Source organism: Sinocyclocheilus anshuiensis, unplaced genomic scaffold (genome assembly GCF_001515605.1).
Source record: "Sinocyclocheilus anshuiensis isolate Anshui unplaced genomic scaffold, SAMN03320099.WGS_v1.1 scaffold112, whole genome shotgun sequence".
Taxonomy (NCBI): Eukaryota; Metazoa; Chordata; class Actinopteri; order Cypriniformes; family Cyprinidae; genus Sinocyclocheilus; species Sinocyclocheilus anshuiensis.
Genome location: NW_015557175.1, coordinates 2,225,080 through 2,239,116, shown reverse-complemented (window position 1 = coordinate 2,239,116; position 14,037 = coordinate 2,225,080). Strand labels below are relative to the sequence as shown.

General features: G+C 37.1%; 1 protein-coding gene across 1 annotated transcript; it reads left to right on the top strand.

Annotated features, from left to right (window-relative positions):
• Positions 1-2,213: 2,213 nt before the first annotated feature.
• Positions 2,214-13,658, top strand: LOC107678470 (leucine-rich repeat LGI family member 3-like). Its single transcript, XM_016473746.1, has 9 exons — positions 2,214-2,685; positions 4,463-4,534; positions 5,790-5,861; positions 6,795-6,866; positions 7,731-7,802; positions 8,638-8,807; positions 9,581-9,745; positions 10,970-11,060; positions 12,334-13,658. Exons 1-9 carry the CDS (start codon positions 2,474-2,476, stop codon positions 13,061-13,063), a joined length of 1,656 nt encoding a protein of 551 aa, XP_016329232.1. The 5' UTR covers positions 2,214-2,473; the 3' UTR covers positions 13,064-13,658.
• Positions 13,659-14,037: the final 379 nt, after the last annotated feature.

Sequence of the window (14,037 nt, the reverse complement as noted above, 5' to 3'; positions counted from 1 at the left end):
AACGATAGATAGATAGATAGATAGATAGATAGATAGATAGATAGATAGATAGATAGATAGATAGATAGGTAGATAGAACAAAATAGAACAGAGTAATAGAGCATAAAATGTTTGGCTCCAGAATGATTGCGGAAGCAGATATGGTGAAGTGAAGGCCCTGCTCCAGAAGCACAGCTGGTAATGCTATGCCTGTGGGAAAACTGCTGATGGTGCAGTGTGAGAAAGAGAGGACCATAAAACATGTGTTTGACTCCAACTCTCTTGCCAAGGGCCGTAAGTGTCCTGGTTTCTTCATAACTCATCCTAAGCTTCTCGGAAGTGAGAACATGACTCACAAGAAAGCCTGTGGTCTGTGTACCTGTAACGTGGTCTGGCTGAATAGAGTCGGAGTGTGTGGTGTCAGCTGGTGACAGCCGTGCCTGCCGCTGCAGTACCACCCTGCCAAGTACAGAGTGACCGCGAGAGCAGGAAAAAAGAAGAAGAGACCAGTTCTTCTGCCTCTGTTGAAGGCAATGCTCTAGTACCCTCTTGTGTTCACATATCATAATAATCACTCTGAACACTATATCACTCAAACATGTTTGATTTAAGATCTTTAAAAGAGTTACACTATATAACAGTCTGACTTGATGTTCACTCATATTCTTGGAAAATATAAATGGACTCATATAAATGGACAATGATATTAGACAAAATCAATTAGTCTTGTTTGCTAAGGTAAGCGTCTGTATTATCATTGCTCCTACTCTTCAAAGTTACATTAGAATGCATGCTGAGATTTGATGTTTTCTACAGATGTGACTAAATTGCAGATCTGATCTGTAAGATTTAATTGTTCAATGTTGCGCTTGAAATGAGGTCAGTAGCTTTACTCTGCAGTACTGCAGTCTGTCTTGATAGAACAGCTCTTCTCTTCTCTTCTCTTCTCTTCTCTTCTCTTCTCTGTATATTTACAGTAGAAATTATATTATTAATATTAATAATATATTAATAGTATATTAATATTAATAATATATTAATAGTCAGCTATTCAGGGTTTTGTGAAAAATGCATGCTCTGGATTTTGATATACTTGTCCTTTTGGGGATGCTAAATTGTGAAGGAATTTTTGATATCTCGAATGGTGGCGAGGAAAGGAAAATATGGTGAAAATAGGGGAACAGGAAGTGTCTAATATCTTTTGCACACTTTGTCTGATTTTGATCAATCTTCAGCAGTTTGTTCGATGAGGCAGATCGCATAGATGTGACTATTAGGAGTCAACGTTATAGCGCCACCAGCTGGCAGCAGGAAGTGTGTCATTTTCAAAATGCTTTGAAATCAGCCTCTCATTTTTACTCGATTTTCTTCATCAGAATAGTGTCAAAACATGGCAGATGTAAAACTGCTAATGGATTCTTGATATCTTAAATATGTTGCCATGGCAAAATGTCGAACTTGAATATTATTTTCAGGTGTTTTTAAGGCACTTATCATGCTTAGAATTTCATGAAACTCGACACACACATCAGTATTAATGATAGGTTGACACTGGCAAAAGCTCATAAATGGGCACTCTATGACGCCACAAAAGTGTGTGTGTGTGTGTGGGGGGGGTACATGTATTGTTCTCATCAACCCGGACAACTTTCTAATTCACAGTCATTAGCTACGACCAACAGGAACCAACTACCACAAAACCACAAATCAACTCTTTCTTGTTTTTCACTGGCAAAAATGTTATTTATATTTTACATTGGATATAATGAATTATAGTTCATAATATATGAACTTCATGATCCCCTGTTTGAGGAATACTGTTCTAGAAGGTGCTTTTTCAAGCTTGTGAACTGACTTCTATAAGATGTGATGCCTGAGCATAAACAAGAGGCTTAAATTGGGTTGGGTTAAATTTTTACATTACATTTTTAACCCAGAAGTTGGGTTAGTCCATATTTGACCCAAAGTTGGGTTGAAACAACCCAGCATTTTTTAGAGTGTACATTAGTTAGTATAGCCTCCACTGACCGGTCCATCACCCCTGCCTGTTCATCTTAGTTCAAGCTCCCCATCCCACTACTTTCTCTGCTGTGTTCCCTGCTGCAGCTTAATTGTTAGTCCATGCGATTGTTAATAATTCAATGTCAGCGCTGCTGCACTCTGGTCTGAGGCTGAGCGTGTGCAGAGCAGCGCTGGCTGATACACTCCTGCAGTCTGTGCTCTGACGGCTGCGCCACAGAGAGAGAGAGAGATACGACTGCAGAGAACACTGGGAAAATCAAATGCACCCTCATACACGCACCCAGGGGACAGCAGTCTCTGCCCACTCTATCTGTGTCCCTCTCTTCTGAGTCTAACACCTCCCCACATCTCTCATTCACACCCTGGATCTTCTCTTGCAGTTTCCTTAAAAGGGACGGATAGAAACCAGGATCATCCAGCCGTCTGTGTTTCTTGACTGAGAAAACTCAAGCTGGAGAAGAGAAGGTGGAAGATGGTGGAAGCAAGGCCAAGACGGACCCTTCGATGGCCGGACTGGCGGCTGTCTGTTTGCGTGCTGCTTTTGTGGATGTTTGGGATGGCCATGGGCCGCAGAGCTCCCAAAACCCCACGATGTCCAGCCACCTGCTCCTGTACTAAAGACAGTGCCTTCTGCGTGGACACCAAGGCCATTCCCAAGAGCTTCCCACCAGGAATTATCTCCCTGTGAGTACTGGAAAGATCACGTGTACCTATTTCTTCTCTCTTTTTTTTTTTGTTCATATTCAAAATAGGTGAAAGTTGCTCATATAAAATGACTATTTTCATCGACTTGCCTATAAACCATTTTCTCAGCAGCATAACATGGATTGTCTAGAGTAGATGATTAATAGGAAGGAGACAGTTAGGTTGGCCATTATGTCACCTGTCAAGTGGCGTCATTCCTTTAGAATTGTGACAAGTTTTATGTGATTATGATACAATAATAAAGAAGTCTGAACAAAAAAAAATAGAGCCCTATATTCCATATAGTGACTAAAAAAAGATTAAAAAAAGGACAAAAAACATTATAAAATAGTCATTTTGACTCTATATTGCCATATATATTCAAACCTGATATTTGTTAGTCACTGAAATGAATTTTTCACCTGTCAGAGCTGCAGTGGAGGGGAATTATTAGTGAGCAATAATAACTTCATTTTAGTCTGTCTATCACACAGATCTGTTTTATGGCTTGAGAAGTCTATAGTGCATATATAGTGCATGCTATGTAATGCAGAGTTGAATGGATTACTTTGAGTTTCGTATGCTGGTGAACTATTCCTTGTTAAACTGACTGGGCAGATGAACAGAAAGTAATTTTGCTGAGCTGATCGAAGGTGTGGTGAAGTCTAAATGCTGCTCTTTTTTAGTCAGCTTACGTCTGCTGTAGAGACATAACCACAGAAACCTCATCATATACACAGTTATTATCCTCAGGGAGAACATAACCGCAGATACCATTATTATTATTTCATCAACTGTCTCATGATTTTTCAAGGTTTTTCCTCTCCCTGTTTGTGTTTTATATACAATATTAGGTTCACTCAAGTTATCACACAATTCCATAGTATTTCATTAAATACTATTTGCATGCACGTCATTCATTTATGAAGACTTATGAAGAGTTTACTCATATTCATGTCCGTATTCTGAAGAACTTTCTCAAACTATAGATTTAATGTTAGCCGAGTAGTACTGTATATAGAGTTGTGCACTCTATAATGGTGCCCTTATTTTCAGACTGAGAGGGAAGGAAGATCTGTGTCCTACTTTCCAATAATTAAATCGTGAGATCCTTTCAGGTGTGCAGAGCAACTATTTAAGAAAAAAGGCCAAACATAACTGCTCCAAATTAGACTAAAATGACTTTTAACTATGTAAAGGATATATACATTGGGAAGAAGTGGTGCTTCTCCTAAATTATTCATCATAATGCTAGTGGTATACTTAGAGTTAAAGCCCCTAAATCTATTATATGTAAGTATTAAATATGAAATGCATACTCATCTCATGCTATGCACCCAAATGATACTTCAAATCATGAAGCTTGCTTGAAGTTTTTTGACTTGGGCTAAAGTAACCATAATAGCAGAACACCATTGGAACTACATATCAACATGATAAAAATCACATATAGTGCCTTGCAACCACAAAGAGATTCCCTAGCATCCACCATAAACATCTTAGCATTGTGGTGGTTTTGCACAGGAAAGCATCATTCATAATGTGTTCAGAAAATGTGAAAATCTAGTTTTGTGTATAAATGTTCACTCAAGGCAGGGTTTTAGAGACTTAAAATGAGAGCCTTCTGCAATGTGATTTTCAGATGTTCTGAAGAGACTTTTCTGAATTCATGAGTTTTTACTTTAAGATGACTGTAACAGCAACTATATTTGTGATGATGATGATGATGATGATAATGATAATGATTATGATGGTGGTGTTTGTGTTATTCTATCAGGACTATGGTGAATGCTGCTTTCACAGAGATTCCTGAAGGAGCTTTTTCCCACATGCACCTACTGCAGTTCCTGTAAGTACCAAATGCACAATAATCCACCTCCGCATTTTCTTATTATGGCCTGTGTGTGTTTGAAAGTGAAAAAAAGAGTGAGGATTGTAACGTTCGTCAGCTGCATGTCTGAGCAGTGTGTACTGTGATGTGTATCAGTGACAGACCCTCCATTTACAGACTGCCCACACTCACACAACAACAGTGTTTCTGTCCTCGCTCTGTGTGTGTGAGAAAGACACAAGAGAGAAGTTTGTTTTCAAATGACAGCATGCCAGTTCTTCAGTCTCTGAGACAGTAAACAAAATAGACACGTCCTGCAATATCAGTAAAATATATTAGTATCATACATGTAATGTTTAATTATATTATACAAATAAATAACATAAAGCAGTGATACTAGATTTGCATGGTGATCTTTCGGGCAATACTGTTTTCAAATGTTTGTGATCTTTTAGACACAGAGTTAACATATTTTTCTCTGTGTTTGCGCACAAATATGTACATTACAACTTCATAATTTGAAAAATTGACAAGCTTTTGTGCAACTCTCTGATCGGCAGTAATTGTGAAATGTTGTTGACAAGCATTTATGCTACTTTTTTTTTAAATGTGCATTTATGGTTTATTACACATTCTTACTGATGAAGTTGCAATTTATTAAATGTATTAACCTTAAATGTAATATTGAATAACACACTACAGTTGAAATGATAATCAAGTACTTTACATATGATTTAGGATGTTCGTCAACACGTTCAAATAAATGTACTTCTTTAAATCATGACAAAAGATTATTAAAACATAGCGATTTTAAAATACTTTAAGTTTTAATTTGACATTAGTGAGAAAAAGTGTACTTGGCTGTGTTTAGAAACATAATCGTGAAAATGTACCCTCTTTCAATACACTTAAGTGGCCTTTTATTTCAGTAATATTATATTATTTGCAAGTACAGATTTTTAAAAACATATTCTTAAGATTTGAAGTACACTACTATTTGACGTTTTAGTTCAAAGCATAAATAAAGATGCTTGATTACTGGACTCATTTTTTATTTTAAGGACTGTAGAGGACTAGGAGTGAAGTGCACAATGTGCTTATAATACTTGGAGCTCTCGATTTGGCCATCTTTGTTATTTCAGAGGGCTTACATTTAACAAAGGCTGTCTGTTTGTCATCTATATAGTACCTGTGTCTAAAATATATGAGAAATGTTCAGCTCGATGAAAGTGCACGCTTTTACCTTTGTCTCTTTCTCTTTTGTTCTGCACAGGCTGTTGAACTCAAACACATTCTCTCTGATTTCTGATGATGCTTTTGCTGGTCTTGGACATCTGCAGTACCTGTAAGTATGTTTCCGTGTTGATGGATGGATGGATGGTTGGATGGATGGAAGGAAGGATGGATGGATGGATGAATAGAAGGATGGATGGATGGAAGGATGGATGGAAGGATGGATGGAAGGATGGATGGATGGATGGATGGATGGATGGATGGATGGATGGAAGGATGGAAGGATGGATGGTTGGATGGATGTAAATAAATTTTTTAATGCATTACTTTTAAAAGTAACTTTCCTCAACACTGCATTTCTTTATATAACAGCAGATGTGACACCTCTTAAAAATGTTTAAATCAAATACTTTTTGAAAGCCACTGAGATGAATGGGAATATTAATAGCTTTCTCCAGGTACTGAGCGAGACTGTGCGTGTGCATGTCTGTGTCTCTCATCTTCATGCAGGTTCTGCAGTTTCTTCTGAGTCCTTCTTAAGATTCAGGTAGCGTTGTCTTTCAGATGAAAGCATTGGCAGCTCATTGACTGCAGAAAGAGAGTGAATGAGATAAAAGAGAGAGGGGGAAGGACTTGCTGTTGCAGAAAGCTTTTAGCATTAATGAAAACGCCCACAACCTCAGTGTCATTAAGCTAAAAGCTTTAACAAAGCAAATGTGGCAAGGTTTGCAGAGGGAGGCAGGCATCGTCTTCTTTAATGCTGTGACTCATGAATCCATCAGGGAACAGGCAGCATGCCCTCACATCCTTAGCGTTTATCACAATAAATATAGCAGGAGAAAATATGCATTTGATTAATATCCCTGTCCTAATCTTTTATCTTTCTCTCTGAAATGGCAAACAGCACCTAAATCATTTTAATGACTTGACCTGTAAATATCTTATCTACAAATATTTGTATGAGTTGTTGGCTGAATTAATTTACATGCCTTAAATGGTTCATTTAATTTCCATATTCTCTTTTTTTAACCATACTTCCTTACAGATTTATTGAGAACAATGACATCCAAGCCCTGTCAAAGCACACATTCAGAGGACTGAAGTCTCTGACACATCTGTATGTATTGCATCTACCTATAAAGTCATCAGTTATCAGTGTAATGATTCAAAAATAAAAATGTAAATAACTGAATAAATCCATTTGACGTACGCATTTAACAGTGTTAAAAATGCAACATTTAAATAGAATTTTATTAAGCATTTACAGTTGCTTTTTTATTCATTAGACAACTGAGTTGAAAAATGTCATCGGGCAGTTCACATGTAGGACTGTCCTCACTAAACTTTAATTTTTTATTAAAATGACATTTTAACACCATGTCTACACCGGATGCGACAGTTGTCACGTCGAGCCACGCCGCTTCCAGTGTAGCCAGCATCACTTATTTTAATGGGTTCTAGTATTTTGCTGCATCCGGTGTAGACACAGGTAACAAATAAATGAAGAAAAGCCAATTGGATTAAGACAAGTAAAAAAGTTCAAATAATATAATAAATAAACTATATTATTTTGTTTCATTGCTAAAATCATCTTAAATATGATTTAAATGAATAGTTTAAATATTAAGACATTATATTTTAACATTATTAAGGCCTACAGACTGGAAAATATCATTGTGCGACTTATACAGTGGTTTTCAGGATGGACAATACTTATAAATAAATTTCTATGGATACATTTTATCTGAGCTTTGTCTTGAGCAACCAAATAGTTTTTTGACACCTCTACTTCCAAAACAGTTCAGACTCATTTGGAACAGAAAACTTTTATATATGATCCACTCCACAATCTTGAATATTCAGAGAGTACATCACATACTAATGTGTTGGTTATTGTACCTTATAGATTTGAATGAAGAATGATGGGGTAAATTTGCAGTCCAACATGATAAATAGGTTATGTTATGTCTCTCCTTGTCAGGTCTCTGTCCAACAACAACCTGCAGGTTCTTCCCAGAGATCTCTTAAAACACCTGGACATCCTCACTGACCTGTATGTACCAGACACCCAGATATTCCCCTGTGAGGGACTCTTACAAAAACAAGCCTTTTCTTTGCATGTATACAAACCCATTTATACTGTATGTGAAAAATAGTAAGCATTAAATTATAAAGGCTAAATGTTTCCAAAATAAAATGATTAGCTTTTATTTAGCATTGATTGTACTAAAGCTAAATCAGCTTATTTAGAAATAAAAATTAAATATATATCAATCATGACAACTCTCGGAAGATTTTAGCATGGTGATGGATATGACAATGTTAATGTATTTGGTCTTGGTGGAATAGATCTGCTACGCTGCTGCTGAATTGCTGCTGCTGTTGGTTCTTGCTGTAGTTGTAGATTATTGCTGCTGCTGCAAGCAAGTACAGGAACTTGCTACTGCCAATGCATACGGCGTTACGGTGCTGTGAGTATTTAAGACATACTGCTGCTGCACAAATAGCATATAAAATAACCCATAGCAGATCTATGCAGGTGGAGCTGGTGGAGAGTTTCAGAGGAACTCTGAAAGCGCGCTGCAGGAATCTCTAGTGAATGCTAGCCAGCCATATAAATGCAAGGCAGTAAGCTCATTGGCTGCATATGCAGCATGAACCAATCAGCTTGTGCCAAGTCGTTTAACTCTCTGAATATCATCGGTTACGTTAACCACCCGTCGCCTGCGCCATCTAGAGTTTCATGACTGAACTATATCTTTCTTCACAAAACTCAAATGTTCCACAGATCCCAATTTGAAAACCACTCACAGATCAGAGTCAACAGGTGAAAATTCGTATATTTTTTAAATCTCTTTTGTACCTTTTTATTTCTGTCTCCAATGCAGAGACCTGCGAGGGAACTCGTTCCGTTGTGACTGTAAGATCAAATGGCTGGTTGACTGGATGGAGAAGACCAACACCTCAGTTCCCGCCATATACTGCGCCAGTCCTTTTGAATTCCAGGGCCGACGCATCCATGACCTCACACCGCGTGACTTCAACTGCATTAGCGCAGGTAAGCCAGTTCAGGTCTTAACAAATGGCAGTTCAGACAGGTGCCTGGAATCTGAAAGTAATATTTCTATATCTGTAAAACATATGTACTATACATTGACAAAAGTATGTGGACATCGCTTTACTATGATCACGTGAAAGGACCATTAAGCTTTCAATCTTTGTTTAAAATTTTCTGGAAAGTTTTAATTAGAATAGTTTGCAAGAGTGTGATTTTAAACACAATGAGGCTGTGAAAGTGGACTAGTGAGTACATGAGTTTTACTGTTTGGCATTATAGCATTCAATGTCCCCGACGATCTAAAAATGCATTTCTAATGCTCGGATCTTTAGGAAGGCTATATATGCGAAGGTTTTTGGAGGTGCAGATTCTTTGCATCCACTGACATCTGAGTTTGAAGGTCTTAGTTGATGTCTTGTGATTGATGAACAGATTGATGAGTTGTTAAGAACACTCCTCCTTGATATTATATACGGCGATGACGCATGTTAAGTGCGTGTCGAGGAAAATTGTGACGTCACAATTCTTCCCATTTCAAATGCTGGCATTTCAGAATGGTAGCAATGCATAATTCATGTTGTAATCTGGAGAGGTAGTTTTGAGTTTTGAAACTTGCATGTTTGTTTTTTATTGCAAATTAACCTCTTACATGTGTGAATATCAAGAACATTTTGATACTCCATTTCATGACCCCTTTAAAATATGGTGGATTAAATGGGTTAAAGAACTCACAATATACACTAACTCTGATATGAAATGTTCTTCTAATCCAGATTTTGCTGTATATGAGACATACTCGTTCCAGTCTCTATCTGTGGAGTCATACGAGTTTAATGATGACCAGTACGTAGTTTTCGCTCAGCCCAACACTGGAATCTGCACTGTGTTCATTTGGGATCATGTGAACATGCTTTTCAAGACACATTACAACATCACATGTAAGTCAAAAATTACAAAACAGAGTTGTTGTTTTTTTATTACTTTTATTTAATAGAACCAATACAAATAGAAATTTCCATAGAAAATTAAAAAATGATTGTGACTTTAACAGTAAAATACTGTAAAAATTCTACAGTAAAAACCTGTTAATTGGCTAACAGTACGTTTCCATACTATATACGGTGAATAAATGTAATTACATTTAATGTAATTTTACAGTAAAATACTGTTAAGATTACAGGTTTTGGAAGTGAAAAAGAAAAAGTCATTTTATAATTTACAGTGAAAAACCGTAAAGTGACACTCGCAGAATTCCCTGCATGATACTTCATATTTGATGGGGGGGTTTTCTTGGTTGAAATGACTGTTTCTTAGTTTTTTCTTATCAGTTGTGTACATTTGGGTTTAATCTTACATCTAATGTTGTTAAATTAATGTTTATTGCATTATTTCAGTATCGTGTGTCACCATGATGGTGTTTAGTGTTTGTGTGAATGACACAGTGCACCTTCTATATATAATTATTGCCCTCCTCGGCTCGTAGAAAAGCTGTTTGTGATGAGCTTTGGTTCATCATGTGACTTTCTCATCACCACCTGTTTTTGGTGGTTATCAGTGCATTACAATGGTTCAAAACAGATATTAGTACTTCAATATGTTGGTTTATTAACATTACATCAGTTAATGAAATACATTTTTTACTGTGAATTGAAGTTGTCTGTAAAACCTAAAATGTTGCTACCATATTTTTTTATGGTGAAGTTCTGGCAACCACAGCTGCCGGTATTTTACCGTAAATGTCACAGATTTTTTTTTTCTACAGTGTGGAGGTATTGTCTGAAGCAGTGGTTTCTCGATCCTTTTACCCATTGTACAAATCCTATGTGTTGTACAACTGGATTTAATCTATTCAGAAACTTAATTGAATGAAAGTGTAAAGTAGACTATTATTTCATTAATATCATCTGCAAGTAGTTTATTTTTTATTTTTTATATACATTTAAGAATTGAAGTACACTACAAGTGCACATTCAGTATAATTAAGTGCACTTCTTTTTCACAAGGGAAGGCTCTGAATATTTCAGAGGTTGGGAACCTCTGGAGTATTCGATTTCACTCAACATTAAGAATCAATACTCAAAGTGCATCAAGATTCATTTGTGTTATGTGTTCAAAACGTAGTTACATTCAGTTACTAATGTACTAATGTATATGCATTCCAGCTCGTTCTGCTGTGTATTGTAAACCTGTGGTTATCAACAACACTCTCTACATGGTTGTGGCTCAGCTCTTTGGAGGATCCCACATCTACAAGTATGTCTATGGACACTCAGATATTGTCTGACAATCCTTATATTCGTGTATAATCAGAATTAACCCTAAATATTTTTTTTTTTTTTTACTTTTTTTTTTTCTAAAGGTGCATTTAGTAGTTCTTTAGTGTTAGCATTTCTGTTCTTCACACACTTTTAGTATACTGATACCACAACAGTCTTATCATCAGTCACTGCAGTGCCATCTATTGACGTGGATCATCATGATCATCAGTTTTATGTCAATTATACTTAAACTTGTGAGTTTTAGAGAGTGATCTACACAATAACGATTTCCTTTATCTGTCCAAAAAACTACTTTTTCATCGGTTCTTGGGATTTCCTTTGTCATCAAATCTATCCACCCAGCCACAATTGTGAGATATAAATACAGAATTGTGAGATATAAACTCGCAGTTCTGAGAAAAATGTCTGAATTGCGAGATATAAACTCAGAATTCTGACATTTTTTTCTCACAATTCCAAGTTCACATTTTACAATTCTGAGTTTATATCTCACAAAAACTTCTTTTTCTAGCAATTCTGACTTCCTCGCAATTCTGACTTTTTCTGAGAATTGCAAGATAAAAAAAATAAAAAATATTTACAAGATATAAACTCACAATTCTGATAAGAAAAGTTTACAACAGTTTGAACCATTTATATCTGGCAAAAGCAACATTTTGTCTCACAATTCTACCTTTCTTCTTGCAATTATGCGAAGAAAAGTCTGAATTGCGAGATATAAGCTCAGAATTCAGATTGTTTTTTTCTTCCAATTCAGAGTTTACATTTTACAGTTATGAGTTTATATCTCACTATTCTGAGGGATTTTATTCCTTGGCGTAAACTTGCAATCGAGAGTTCACAACTTGCAATTCTGAGGAAAAAAGTAAGAATTATGAGATATAACCTTGGAAATGTGAGAAAACCAGTTGCAATTACCTTTTTAAAATTTTTATTCCATAGTGGAAATAAACTTCCATAGAGGGTGACCTGCACCACATAGCCCAATTAAAACACTATTTTATAGAAAACTATAATAAGTACAGTCTTCATCTCATGTGAGTGTACACCATTCAGTTGACTCTTCACAAAAACACAGTTTATTTCTTAACATGTAAAACATTTTAAATTAGCACCAAACCACTGAATGCAAATGTATTTAATATCTTGTTTCAATATCTCAAGGAGTTCGATTTACATAATATCTGTTTCTATGTGATCCTCATCATCATCATGACATCATTGTGACATCCTGTTGTTGTTGTCAGATGGGAGGAAGGTCCATTGCGTTTCGTCAAAATCCAGGACATCGACACCACCCGTGTTCGTAAACCCAACTTCATTGAGACTTTCCAGATCGAAGGAGACTGGTATTTTGCTGTAGTTGACAGCTCCAAAGCCGGTTCCACCAGCCTGTACCGCTGGAACAGTAACGGCTTTTACTCACACCAGTCCCTCCATCCCTGGCACAGAGACACTCACATCGACTTCCTAGAGGTGGACGGCAAACCTCGTCTCATACTCTCTAGCACCTCGCAGCCCCCGGTGGTGTATCAGTGGAACCGCAGCCAACGCCAATTTGAGTACCATTTGCAGATGACCTATTCAGGTGACGTGCAGATGGTGAAGCACTTCTGGGTACGAAAAGTGCTGTATCTCTGCCTCACCCGCTTCATAGGAGACTCGAAGATCCTGCGCTGGGACAACCAACGCTTCGTAGAGATTCAAACCCTGCCGTCACGTGGCTCAATGACCGTGTATCCGTTCAGCGTCGGAGTGAGGCAGTACCTTCTGCTGGGCAGCGATTATTCGTTCTCTCGAATCTATCTGTGGGACGACCTCACTCAAAGATTCCAGCCCTTCCAGGAACTCAACATGTTTGCGCCTCGAGGCTTCAGCCTGGTCTCTGTTGACAATAAGGATATTCTGTTAGCGGCCAGTTTTAAAGGAAAGACCATGGCCTACCAGCATCTAGTGGTGGACCTCAGTGCCAAATAGGCAGCCGGAGAGGTTTTACTGGGGTTTGAGGTTGTAAGTGCGTAAATGCCAAGAACTGCAAAATGGCTACACCTTTCTACATCTGCATTCACCCATGAATTGATTCTGTCATTGCTAAATACTCATACATTAGTTACTGTAAGTGTAAGCCATCATCAACTCAATAAACATGTTCAATCTTTAAACTGATTACCCATTTGGGTCTTTAAAGCTAAATAAATATGTACTATATGCATTGCAATGATGACATGTTTCTCCAATAGGATGTGAATTATATTTTTGGACAGATGTCATTCCCTGATTCATGTATCATCATAGCATGAACATGTCTAAGAATATTATGTGTTACCAAGAGAAATAACAAGTTTCATTTTAGTCACTCAATAGAGCTTGACTGTTAAGGCTGTGCTTTAAGGACTTTCTATGCAGATGATTCTCTGAAAATGTTGAATTATTGTACTTGGACAACAATACACCTAATTTACTAACTGGTAGGTCATTATAAACTATCTGCTGTCATCAGCATGCATTGCAGTAAATGACTGTGGTGGAAATGTCATTTATGATGTCACAAAATAAAGTTAAAATATCTGTATATCTTGCACAGGAATTAATTTTCTTTTTCCCAGCTTGGAGTGATTATTTCTCCAACCTTGTGCCTATCCTTCTGCTCCCTCTCATTCCTTTTTGTCCATAGCCGTGCATGTACCTCATGCCAAAGATGAAGAGCTCTTCCTTTTCTGCCTCCTCTGTCTTCATTTTAGCGCAATCTATGGTGCCAATATTCAGACACCATATGATCATTCATCGTCGCCGTGTAGGCAATATGTTATATATCCTCCTGAGAACCAGAAAAAAAGCTTTTAGAATTTAGTATTTTTTCATGTCATTACATTGTTTAGAGCAGTGGTTCCCAACCCTGGTCCTTGAGGCACCCCAACACTGCACGTTTTGCATGTCTCCTTTCTCTGACG